General features: G+C 40.0%; 1 protein-coding gene across 1 annotated transcript in view; it reads right to left on the bottom strand.

Annotated features, from left to right (window-relative positions):
* The window catches only part of LOC116736269 (inositol 1,4,5-trisphosphate receptor type 2-like), a 44,673-nt gene extending 32,207 nt beyond the window's left edge, over nucleotides 1-12,466 (bottom strand). The window contains 21 exon segments of the mRNA XM_032588648.1: nucleotides 42-99; nucleotides 183-306; nucleotides 420-607; nucleotides 1,060-1,207; nucleotides 1,911-2,058; nucleotides 2,130-2,381; nucleotides 3,213-3,395; nucleotides 3,636-3,755; nucleotides 3,939-4,111; nucleotides 5,381-5,539; nucleotides 5,657-5,798; nucleotides 5,882-6,042; nucleotides 6,132-6,231; nucleotides 7,053-7,204; nucleotides 8,832-8,876; nucleotides 9,942-9,989; nucleotides 9,992-10,039; nucleotides 11,213-11,359; nucleotides 11,458-11,541; nucleotides 11,630-11,728; nucleotides 12,377-12,466. Of these exon segments, the coding sequence (XP_032444539.1) occupies nucleotides 42-99; nucleotides 183-306; nucleotides 420-607; nucleotides 1,060-1,207; nucleotides 1,911-2,058; nucleotides 2,130-2,381; nucleotides 3,213-3,395; nucleotides 3,636-3,755; nucleotides 3,939-4,111; nucleotides 5,381-5,539; nucleotides 5,657-5,798; nucleotides 5,882-6,042; nucleotides 6,132-6,231; nucleotides 7,053-7,204; nucleotides 8,832-8,876; nucleotides 9,942-9,989; nucleotides 9,992-10,039; nucleotides 11,213-11,359; nucleotides 11,458-11,541; nucleotides 11,630-11,728; nucleotides 12,377-12,463 (2,666 nt within the window). The 5' untranslated portion in view covers nucleotides 12,464-12,466.
* Nucleotides 12,467-12,839: the final 373 nt, after the last annotated feature.

Genomic DNA, 12,839 nt, shown 5'->3' with positions numbered 1-12,839 from the left:
AAAAAATTGCCAAAACAATGTCAGGACGTAGCTTCACCAACCTTCCTACAAACATGCTCTCTGCTTTTGCTGCAATCTCATCCATGTCAGGCTCAGAAGCTAACAGATGATTAAAATATGGCAAGCGTTAACATCCAATATTATAAACCTTTAGGATGTGAACAATAAGAGACAAATCTCACATGTAATTGGAGGGTAGTCAGCCATTGAGGAACAGCTGTCAGGCACTGTACTTTCTCCAAACTCTTTCTTGTAGATGGACAGTAGGTAAGTGATCCTGTAGTCCAACCTCACACTTAGGATGAACTTAAATGAGCACAAAATGTGAACAAGGATTAAAAAGGCATTCAAACTGAAACAGGCAAAAAAAAAAAAAAAAAAACCCTGAAATGGATCAAATATTCAGCAGCAGTTCATACTTGCAAGATCTCAATGATCTTCAGCTTGGTGTCCATCACCACGACGTCCTCGTTGTCCGGGAGAAAGTGTCCTATCCCGTAGCGCAGGGACGGTGGCGTGTCAGGCAAACCGTGCGGCACGCCTCGACTCATTACCATCTGAGTCATCATTTCTCCAACGCCGTGGATTGTGCGCAAAACATTGTTTCCTAAAAGGGAGAGGTTGGTTTTTTTTTTTAGTCTGTTTGTGTGTGAAACATCAACATTTAAATGATTACAGTTGGTGAAACAATAAAAACAAAAACAACTCGACAACATTAACTCAGCCTTTCAAATTTGTCATACTATATTCTTTGTTCTCAGTTCATAACTATTATTACAAAAGTCACAATAAAACATTTTAGAGATGATTTCAATCTTAATGCTTTTATAAACTGCTCTAGTTTTGCATACCAGAGCAAACCGATCTGATCAACAGATCAGTGTTATGTCAGTGTAAGACATAACACTGATCTGTTATGTCTAAATTTCTGAAATAAAACCAGATAATTAGCTTTAATCTACCCTTATTTTGCTACACATAAACCAGTGCCAGTTTAATTCTTAAGTGACCTCGCTTCAATGCACACAAATGATCACAAAAATGATCCTAATAGCTGACCGGCCTCTGGAGTCTTCCCAAGCTTGCTAAGCAAGCCGAAAGGTTGCTGAACAATGTCCAGGATGGCCAGCAGGGTGCGTGTGAGGCGCAGCAGCTCACTGAAGTTGTAGAAACCAAAGTACACCAAGTGTCGAGCCAGATTGACCACCTAACAGAGGGGACACAATCAGGATAGTGAAAGAAAGCCATAGAAATGTTTGTACTTCATGTATTCAAGAACTACCTTAACATTTTCACAAAAATAGTTGAAACAATAATATACATTTGAGGAATTAAATACAATACAATCCAACAAAAATGCAAATAATTAGTTTATTATTACATCTAACTGCAAGTAAAACATACAGTTGTCATTTTGATTTTGGGGCTTGATGGAAAAATATGTCCTATAAAAAATGTGTGTGAGAGAGAAAGATTCAATGAAGTGCAACCAGTGAGAAAATAAATTATAATTGCAGGCTTCACAATGTGTAAAACACCTGGCAGCTCTGATTTTCAGAATAAGGTTGTTGAAAACGCTTTCTTTCTCGCTTGAATTTTCTGAATCTTTGCTTATTTTGTCAAACTGAACCAAATTAACGAGCATGCCAGGAAATAAAAATGGCATACTCTTAATCTTTTTCTGTCATTATAGGAAAAGTTGAAATCTTTTTGGATATAATGTTTAATTCTACTTGTTATAAAGGAGCAAGGAATTACCTGCATTTACTTAAACTGTACTTTCTGAATAAATGCAGTATGTATTTTGACAGGATTAATAGATTAAAACATATTTATTTTCAGTACAAATTTTAATGGTCAGCTGAATGTCACACATGACATAGACTAACAGGCCTACAAAGTATATTTACCTCTAGTGTGAGTTCATTCTTTTCTTTGTCCCCAAATGGGTATTGCTGGTTGAACACATCTTTAAGATAATCATCAACAAATTCCATGGTGCTTTTAAATTTCTTCTTCATCTCCTCTCTTGAGTCGACTGTTAACTCATACTTGAACCTGAGCAATAAATCAAACAGGTGAGAATTCGCCTACAAATAAGACGAGTCAGCCAACATGCAGATGCTCACTCTTTGATAGAGATCTTGGAAGGGATTTCAGTCCAGAGACGGGCATAGCGCACCGGAACCACAGCCTCCTGTGGCTCGCAGTCCACATGCATGTGCAACATCAGGCGACAGAAGGAGGCTCTGAGGTTGTAGGGCAGGCAGTCGTCAAACATGCAGCGCAGGATCAGATCCACAGGTAGTTTGTCGTTGATCTGGTTGATGGCCAAATACTGACGATCCAGACACATTTTGGCAAACAAGTTCAGCTGACACCTGCAGAGGACGAGAGGAGAGACGGCGGAAACATTTTAACGTGTGTGTTGATTTTAGTGTCAATGCAGGATTTAGTCAGTGGTTCTTACACTTTTTAGGGATCACATTTAAATATATCTATATTTATTCAAATTAATATGTTTAAACTTTTGTGCACCTAGTGCTGCTGTTGTGGAAACGCCAACATGCTAAATGTTTAACATGGAAGCAAATCAAAGTCACAACATTGAAAGACAATCTTGTTAATATTGTGTTGGACCTATTTTGAACTCCCTTAAGTCTGCATGACTCAAAGTGTGGGCTTTGTGTCATACACAGTAGTGATGCAGATACAAACATAATCAGAGACATTGCTCTGGTAGCCTGTGGAAAGAGTGGCTCCTGGTTTGGTTTTCTTTGGGTTCAGACCATCGGTTTCAACATTCAGAAATGATATTCTACATACTTTGGCTGTTACAACCAAACAAATATAATGCATTTTTATTGTCCCTTCTGACATCAATCAGTTTTTTGTCCACACAACTGTTAGCACTCTCCGTAAACCGTTAAGATGATTACGCGAGAAAGTCCCAGTAGAGCCGGAGTTTCTGGAATATTCAGACGTTTACAATCTCAACGTCACATATCTCTTTTCTTCCCCATTCTGGGGCTCAATTTGAACATCGGAAAGTTTTCATCACATTCTCTAAGATGCCTAAATGGATTTAGTTGTCACCAGGTGACCGGCTTATTTAATATTTGGTATAACAACCAACTGAACGGCTGAAAATGTGAATGTTCCCCCTCAGGACATGTCTCACTTTTTGAGAGTCACTGAATTACACTCATTACCTGTAGTAGGTAAGGAGGTCTGCATCAATTTTATGGTTATTCTTAGCATCCTGGGCCAGGTGGCGGATGGATTTGCCATGAGGCTCTTTGTGGATGTCGATCCAGTAGAGCCAAACCTCCTCTTCATCCCCATCATCTGGGGAGAAGGAGGAATCCATAGAGTTTTCTGAGTTTGAGATTAGCCTAGTGGAGAGTGAGGATAGAAGGAAAGCACATATAAAATGAAGCACTGGACAAATGTAGCATGTACAGTACTTATATAGGACTGCTGCAGGAAAAAAATCTTCATTTCAAAACAGACATAGCACTACAAGAAAGTTCACACACACTTAGGAGACTGTGCGTATGTTTAAACATGCTCAAAAATGTTATATGTGAAATAAGGCAAGATAGTTAAAACAGACATCTCAGGGTTCGACTCACTTGGTCTGAATAAGGATGTCTGCGTTGACAGGATTTATCATAAATTTAATGATAAGCTCCTGCGTGACGGGGATGGCTGTCTTGTTGGACGCACAGAGATCAGACAGATAATCCAGGAACCTGACAGAGTAGATCAAACAAGAATGGATAATATTAACCAGAATAACAGATTCGGACCAACTACATGACAGGAAGTCAAACAAGACACATTATGTATTGTCTTGGCGTTATTAAACCAAATTTCTGAATTTTATCTTTATTGAAAATGGACCACTTGCTTTGTGAGAGGTGTTTGTGTCTCACCTCGGCTCTCGATTTCGCCTCAGCAGGCTGACAAAGGTCTCGATCTCTCTGGCCGTGATGTGTTTTTCCAGCAGCTTCCGGTTGTTGTGAAGCAGCGCCGTAATTGTGTCCTCAGCCAGGATCTCATACCCCATCTGAGACTGCATGATGGGGAACTTTGTGGCTATATATTCCTGCAAGGTAGAGGAAATTACATATTAAGAATCAATTCTTATGTATGGTGCATCATTTTATAGGTGCACAAAGGCATTACAGCATGACTAAAAACCACTTTAGCCACCTTAATTTAAAAAAACAGTTCGAGAAATGTGAAGGTAACAGTGGGAGGTTGTTCTCATCATGATGAAAAGTTCATTAAATGGCTACTTCTGCGAATAATTGATTAATAATGTACCTTGTAAAATGTCAAGAATGACGCCAAGGACGACTGAAAAATAATTTATAGGCCACCTGGATTTGAACATTTAACACATCGTGAACAAGATCCCGAGATACTTAAACTCCTCCACTTGGGGCAGGACACCCCCCCTGACCCGGAGAAGGCACTCTACCCTTTTCCGGCTCAAGACCATGGCCTCGGATTTGGAGGCACTGATCCCCATCCCGGCCGCTTCACACTCGGCTGCGAACCGCTCCAGCGAGAGCTGCAGATCATGATCTGATGAAGCCAAAAGGACCACATCGTCTGCGAAAAGCAGAGATGAGATCCCAAGGCCACCAAATCGGATCCCCTCAACACCTTGGCTGCGCCTAGAAATTCTGTCCATGAAAGTGATGAACAGAATCGGTGACAAAGGGCAGCCCTGGCGGAGTCCAACTCTCACCGGAAACGAGCCCGACTTACTGCCGGCAATGCGGACCAGACTCTGACACCGGTCATACAGGGACCTGACAGCCCGTATCAAAGGGCCCGGTACCCCATACTCCCGGAGAACCCCCCACAGGGCTCCCCGAGGGACACGGTCGAACGCCTTCTCCAAGTCCACAAAACACATGTAGACTGGTTGGGCGAACTCCCAAAACAAATTAGTAAATAAAGCATTTATGCTTTTCCATTTTGTGTAGTAAACAAATAAAATCAGAAAAATATGGCAAAGATATGTATTCCGCCCCATGATCTCTATCCAATCTGACTAAGCATAAAGTTAAGGGTAAAAATTTCAGTTTAAGCAAGCAAAGCTGATAGAGTTATATGCTAAAAGACCTGCAACCGACCTGCAAAGGAGGATTAAAATGAATGACAGTTTTCCTTACATCTTGGTAGAAGAATGTAGAAACAATTAGTCTTGTTTTACTAAACTACTGCTGCATAGTGTATGTTGGGTAGTAAAAAGCTTGCTTTGTGCATACTTATTTTCTACAGTAAACAAACTTCATTTTTCAACTACCTCACAAAATTACATGAGTTCATACTACAAATATATACAAGGCTCATTTTATACCTGGTTCTTACGATAGTCCTGCTGGGAGTGTCGCAGCACTCTGTAGCAGAGTCTAAACATGTACTTGAAGTGAGAGTAGCGCTGATCTCCCAGTTCCTCCAACCTTAGCATCGGACCGTCGCCATTATCTTTGAACGGAGCCGTAAGAATGCCAAAAATCTGCAGGAAACATCAAGGATAAAATTGATTCTCATTTTAACATCTTGAGGCCTAAATGTAATAATTTACTGATACATTTGCATACAAAATTTGTTCAATAAACGTGTTTGTACTGACCTGGGAAAGGATGTTCTGCTCCCTCATGAGTTTTTGCCGCTCACGGTTGGGCGTGGAGGTGACCACAGAGAGAACATCCTGCCCATTGTTTGGCACCACGCACACAAAGAAAATCAGGTCCTCTAGAAGCGTTGTCACAAACCTGCAGGAAAAATCCAGCTCAAAAATCAAAATGAACCAACACCTCCAGTTGTAAGCCGCATCATTTAATTTCGCTGTCTGTACCTCCTCTCATTCTGAGTAATGTTGGCAAACTTAAGCTTCCTCACAGTGGACTCCAGGACCTGGTTGGCATCATTTGCAAAGTCCAAATCTCTGACCTCAGATAAAGGAACGGATACAATGGCAAACGCCTCTTTGTCCTCCTTTGTGGAACAGGTACCAATCTAGCAAAAAAAATAAATAAAACGCATGTAAAGCACTCTGTATATTTGACTCGTATGTAGGTGTGTGTGTGTAGCAGTATTATGGAAACCTTGAGCATAACCGGACGCTCCTCCTCTGTATCTATGGCGATGTTTGTACTTGTCACCCAGGTGTTTGTGCACAGGTGCCGAAGTCTCACATAGGAGTTTCTGGTGAAAGATTAAGCCAAAAAACGTGAAAAATAGTCATTTTAAATGAGAATTTATCACTGGGTTTTTTCACTCAGTTACTACCCTATAAAATCCAACTTGTTTTCTTTCAGTCTCTTTTTCCTTTGGTCATTTGTTCAGTTTTTCTTTATTTTAAAATAAACTTTGGATTAAGAAAAAGCTGATAAAACAATGCCTATGGGAAAAAAATATATGAAAAATGGTTGGAAGGTTGTGTGAAGCCACACTGATCTAACAGTTTGGACAAAAACACTCAAGCTTTGACTTACTGTTGAAGATAAAAGTTGCAAATATATTAATAAATACCAAAAAAAAAAAGACCATACTGTTTTTTTCCTCCATAATTCAAAAGATATGCGAAGGAGTAGGAGAACTTTTTAAAAATGTACATAATGTCCTTGTGTACTGAATAAAAACAAGAAAACTGGATATATACAGTATATCAGTGCAGTATAGAAAAACAGATTTATAACAACAGAAGTGTCTTTAAAAAGCAGTGCAAATTGTCAAAAAATTTACTGACTTCAATATTGCACTGAAGCCTTAAAGTGAAATGGGTCAAATTTCATTTTTAAAGTAGTTAGAATTAAAAATAGGAACTTGGATTCAATCAGTTATGACAAACTTAGATAATAGATAATTGCATAATTCCGCAGTTTCAGGATTGAAACACCTGGAAATGATGAGTCAACCCACAACATTAACACCTGCAGAGGTGCATCACTCAAGGTCACTTGTTTGTGAAAATAAACAGGCTAAAGAGTGTGGATAACTGGGACGCCACCAGGTGAGATACTGACCTGGGCACCAGGCAGTCCGCCCGCTGCAGGGTGGTGGCATCCAGCTCAAACAGAGATGCAATGTCGTTCCCATGGGGAACAGAAACCAGAGTGTAGGCAATCCGCTCTGCGGCTTGGTGCTTCCTGTTGGAGAAGCCAGCGTCCGTCTCATTCTGCATTAAACACAAAGGTTGAAATGATACAAGTAATCACTATTTGTCATCTCTACCATCGTCTCATGATACCAAACTGCAATTAACTGAGCTCATTTTAGGAAAACAGCAGGAACTTGTTTTAACTATACAACATTTAAGGCAGTTAGTCTTAAATGTAAGGGAAACGGTGGATTCTGCTGGTTTAATGTTACTCTTCAACTTAGGCAGAGGATTTTGGACATCTTCTTGTGATAGTAGGATAGGTCAGACATTCCTACTATATAGACTGTAAGGACAGAGAGATCTGGTTTCTCTTCCCCAGACAATATTTCTAGTTAGCACTTTGGCCTACTGGGTTGTTTTTCAAGTGCTTGATAAATAAAGGTGGAATGGGATGGAATAATCAGAAGATGAACAAATGGATGGATTCAGGCAGTAAATATCAATGACAGTAATTAAAATGTTTTCCAGGACTATTAGCATTTTTAAAAAGCTGACCAAAGATTCTCCACATTAAATTTTTCTCTCTCTTCAAATTAGACTAAAGCAGAAAATAGATTCAGAGATAAAGGTAAGTAATGGTCCAGTGTTTTTATGATTGTACAGTTAGAAACACATATGATTAAAAAACCTTCATGGACACCGTTTTTATTTAATTTACTCATTGTAAATTACATAAACTTTAGTCCACCTTAAAAAAAACTGACTAATAAATTTGTTTAAAGCTGAGCACAGATTCCCTCCTTGTCAACCTGGCTTCTCTCTCTAGACTTAAATTTTGACAAATGAGCTGAAACGTTGATAAATACGGAGAAGCCAGCAATTACTGTTGACTGACAGAAAACAGATGGATACGAGCCAAAGTACAGTTGGCTGAATCTCCCACTAATGATGTATCGAATCACACAGTCGAGCAGACAGACGGCCACGACTTTCCTGGGCGGCTTCAGATGCAGCAGACGACGGTAAGGGTTAACTTCTCCCACTGTTCTCTGCATGTCAATGGGAAGCTCCCCAGAGCTGGCTCCACGCCTCAGCTTCTCTGTCCTCCCACCCCCTCCCTCTGCTGGTGACTCACCCAACCAGTTTAGCACAAGCGAGTGAAGCAGAGCAGACAGCACGTCTGCCTTCCCCCTCCATCCTCTTTGCTTGCTGGGCACCCCCACACCCAGACGTTATGTAAGAACCCCCCTGTGAGTTTGAAATTCAGCATGTGCTTAAGAAAGTGTGCAAGGGCTGAGGGCTTGTGTGTGTTTTGCCTCGGCAGAATACAAATGTGGGAAGCTGCTACGAGCTGAGAGAAACGTCTGGATGCAGATCCAGAGTTCGTTTCCGAGTGTGAGTGCGGGTGTAGAAATCTGCAGAGTGAGCCGAGTGAGTACTTAACAAGTGATATTGTATAATAACAGGAGTCAGATAGCTGCCTTGAATTCTGAAGCTGCTGTGGTAATTGTTACCAGAACTGAAAATCTAATAATTACATTAGCGTTCAGCTTATTTTTACCATGACACACTGAGAAATTAGGGACAATTAACATCAAAAACCATAAAAATTTGCACATAAGGGTGGATTATCTATGAGTAATTGATAATAAGATGCCTGTAAGATCACATGCTTTGAAACATGTTTATTTTAACGACTCACCTCTCCTTGGGATTCTGCCGTACCGTTTTTGAATTCGGGGTTCATCTACAGAGAAATTAAGCAATCAGAGTCAGAGAGTTCTGGCAACAACCTTACTGTCATAAAATACAGCACCTAGGAACAGATAATATCAGAGAAAACAATGGGAATGCTGCCACCTACAGCATGTCACCCAACATCTTTAACCAAGTCAAGTGTGTATCCATGCAACAAAAGGTGCATCTCAGGAATTTAAAATATCAAAAAGTTCATTTTTGCAGTTATTCAGTTAAAATGTGAAGTTTATTAAACACAAAAGGATAATTTTGATGATTATGGCTTACAGCTTAATAAAACCCAAACTTTAATTTCTCACAAAATTAGAGTATAAAGGCATTTTGCGAGAGTTGATGCAGAATGGCGTGTAGAAAATCAGCCTGTGGTTTCCTCATGTGCTAATGATGCCCGGGTGTCTTCAATGGCAGTCTTCAGCTCATCTGCAGTACAAGATCTGGTGTCTCTCATCTTCATCTTGATGATGGATTACACAGTTTTTATGAGTTTCAAGTTAGGCAAGTTTTTCAAAATCACCTGTGATAATCTGCTGAAACTGTAAGCAAAATATGCATACATTCAAAAAGAAAACAGTAGATCACCAAGCAACAGTCCAATTCTTTTCCATTTTCTCAGGTGAAACTAGGAATTGCTTTTTTAAGCATCTCTGCTTGGTTCTCATATCTTCTGTGCTTCTTCTGGGATTTCTCCCACTGAGCTCAATTTCTGAGGATGAAATTCATTCTAACCAATCAGTGAACTGAAAGAAGAGTTTTGAACGATGATGTCGACTTTCTGCGCTGTTTTACAATTTCAGTTTACCTGACCTTTTATGGCTGACCCTCCTTTTGAATGATGCCAATTACCGCCTCCTAAACAATGACCAAGTCAGCAGTTTTCACCATGATTATGTTATCCATAACATGAGCATGTTGTAGATTTTTTTGTACAAAATATATGAGGTTATTGAAGTTATATAATGATCAAATTTTCTGAGGAAACCAAACATAATATCTTGACCTTCAAGCCATACTCATAAAAAAAAAACAGAAATAAATATATAAAATGCGGACTCACCTCTGCAGCCAGGTAATTCCCAGTGGCCAGGTGTTTGAAGCGGAAAGAGACTGTTCCCACTGACCCGCTCCACTCCTACAGGGGTCATAGTGCACAACCTACCATAAACACACCAAACAGGAAAAATTAAGTGTGTGGAATTATCATTTTGCAAAAAACCCTTCAGGGTGTACAACTCTTTTTGCAAAATTCTGCTGAATGAAGTGCTTCATGTTAAACTAAAATTGAATCCATAAATAAGAAAAACAAAAGGTCCCTTTTTTAATTTTCAAGCCCTTGGCAAACATCACTTCATCTATCACTGTGGGACAGAAATGTGGCTTTGTCTTTATTATGCACGATGGCATTTAGCCGTTGATATGGTAACTTAAGTACATCCTGGTATAAACAGTGGTGCAATAACAGGAACTTCAAATATGTGCCTACTGATAAAGTGAAACATGGAACCCAGTAAAAAAAAAAAAAAAAACACAGCACGTAGTAGAGGAGCTGTAGCGTTAAGGCATGAAAGGGACAATTACAGCCTAAAGTTAAATTTATCCAAACATGGTCATTCTGCTGGTGCTTGTAATAAAAATATATTCTTTTCAGTTTTTCTTCTGGTTGCTGTGATCCTTACATAGAGTGATAAGAAAAACATTATAGGAAGTAACATTAACAACATAATAACACCTTGTTACAAATGCGAAAAAAAGTGAAGCATTTTTAATTGCAACAGCATAATCTCAGAATAAGAAATATTATATTTTTAAAACCTCATTTGTATCACTCAGTGTGTGTGTTGATGAAATATACTTTGATCTCCTTCTTATTTTGTAACAGTTTCAGTTGTTTTCCACTTTTTAACTTTTGCTCTTCATGGAAAAATTTAGGTCATGAGATTTTTTTGCAGCCATTTCCTGTTTTAGAAGGATTCAAACACACACACTACCCCAACTGGTGTGACATGTTCTCTTGTCTTTTCCATTTTAAAGAGTGCTGGTCTTTAAAATGCACTCTTGCATTTTAAAAGCATGCCACATTTTTAAAATGCACTCTTGCATTTTAAAAGCATGCCACATTGTATGTGGCATGCTTATACCACATACAATGGAAATTTATGAGTAACTAAAAGTTCCTGGGAAACTTCCAACAATATTCTTTTGAGACATGCCACTGACTACAAACTCAGATATTAGAGAATAGCTGCCGCTGTTAGTTGATGGAAATGTTCTCATTGTTTCTGGGGGGAAAGTATAAAAATGAGACTATTGTGCCATTTTGTGCTTTACCTCAATCTCCCAGAGAGCCTTGGAGCTGGTGGCCGAGGTGGCCGATTGCCGCAGGGTGGTCCTGAGAAAGACATGCTGCTGCTTCTTGTACTCGTCCCCAGTCAGGAACTTCTCCTGCTCAGCATGAAACAGCCTCACCACATCTCCCTGTTGCAAGAAAGCAAATGCTAAGACCATCGCCCAAAAAGCAGCACTGCATTTCAGTCAAAACATGATGAAATTCAAACAGCAACAAGTCAACATACCCCCTTCAAAACGTCTTCCCTGTAGTCACTGAACTTCATGAACAAGGTAACTTTCCAGCTGGTGTTACAGTTGAGGGCATTCACCTGCAGCAGTGAAAAATAAGCATTGAAGACAGGTTGAAATAATAAATGTTACATCCTGGTATGATTCTTGCAGGTGATTCAGTCCCACCTCTTTGCAGCCACGATTGTCTAAAAGCTCGATGTTGCTGGCATGAAGCGGCTGTCCAGCATTCACTGGCATCAGCACCACCTTGTCTCCAACCACCACCTCAATACAAATTGGACACAGTCAAATACAGGCAAGAGACATGGATCTGGAGTTTTTAAGGAGTTCTTAGATAAAACAAACAGAAAAGAAGAGTGGACCCATGCAAACATTTGTTTTTTCTTTCCCTATAGGGGTGCTAACACAACATGCTGGGCTTCATGTGGATGAGTGGCTGGGATGCTCAGAGTAAAAAACTGCATTCATACAGTGGCCAAGATATAAATCTATCTTCTAAAGAGAAAAACGGAATGCAACTGTATCATTGCTTCCAGATAACATGCTCTGTGACTCAGCACAAGTTGCAACCTTAAGGTCAGACATTTCTGCAGAAACACACAGGCAACCTGCGGCTGCTGGAACAGTAGCTGAAACTTTTCTGTGCAATGCAGGAGAAAGTCTCAGAGTTTCTTCATCCATGCTTTCCCATTTTATTCTGTGCCTGATTAATGCTCAAAAACCATGCAGAAGCAGGGGCAATACCTTCAATCATAGGATGCTAAAAGCCAGAAGGGAAGAATAAAAATCAGAAATGTTACTGGAGACGCACAATGAACTGACAGTCCACTGACGACAGAGAGAAATGTTAAGTTGTTTTATTTTCTTTGGTTATAGAACCACCATGAGGTGAGCAAAATCAGAGAAACCTACATTGTCTCCTTCACTGCGAAGCTTCCAGAAGGGCTGAATGTAGAACCAGGAGCCCTCGTTTCCAGCTGGGTCCAAAGAAACCCGCATGGCTTTTTCTCAAGCAGCGCAAAGTATCCGGCGGATTCAGCTGTTTATTTGACTCTGGGCGCCTCAATTGATGATAAAGATCCACTTGGGGTTATCAAAATTAATATGGTCAGACCTGATGGTGAAGAAGACGGGGACATGGACGTTCCTGATCAGTATGCGGCTAAAATTGACTACTCTGCAGTTACACCGTTGGATATCATTCAAACAGCGACTGGCTATAGGGACAGGAATTTATGGCTGAATTGGATGGTTCAAACGGCTAAGGAAACTAATATTGGGAACTGCATTGCATGTGCCACAGCTAGACCTCATCTTTACACTGAACCTGCCCCATTACACTTGGGAGATAGTTGGGGTTTTAATTGCATGCTGA

This window comes from Xiphophorus hellerii, chromosome 2, assembly GCF_003331165.1.
Source record: "Xiphophorus hellerii strain 12219 chromosome 2, Xiphophorus_hellerii-4.1, whole genome shotgun sequence".
NCBI lineage: Eukaryota > Metazoa > Chordata > Actinopteri > Cyprinodontiformes > Poeciliidae > Xiphophorus > Xiphophorus hellerii.
Note: the sequence above shows the minus strand (reverse complement) of the source record. Positions and strands in the feature narration are given on the sequence as shown.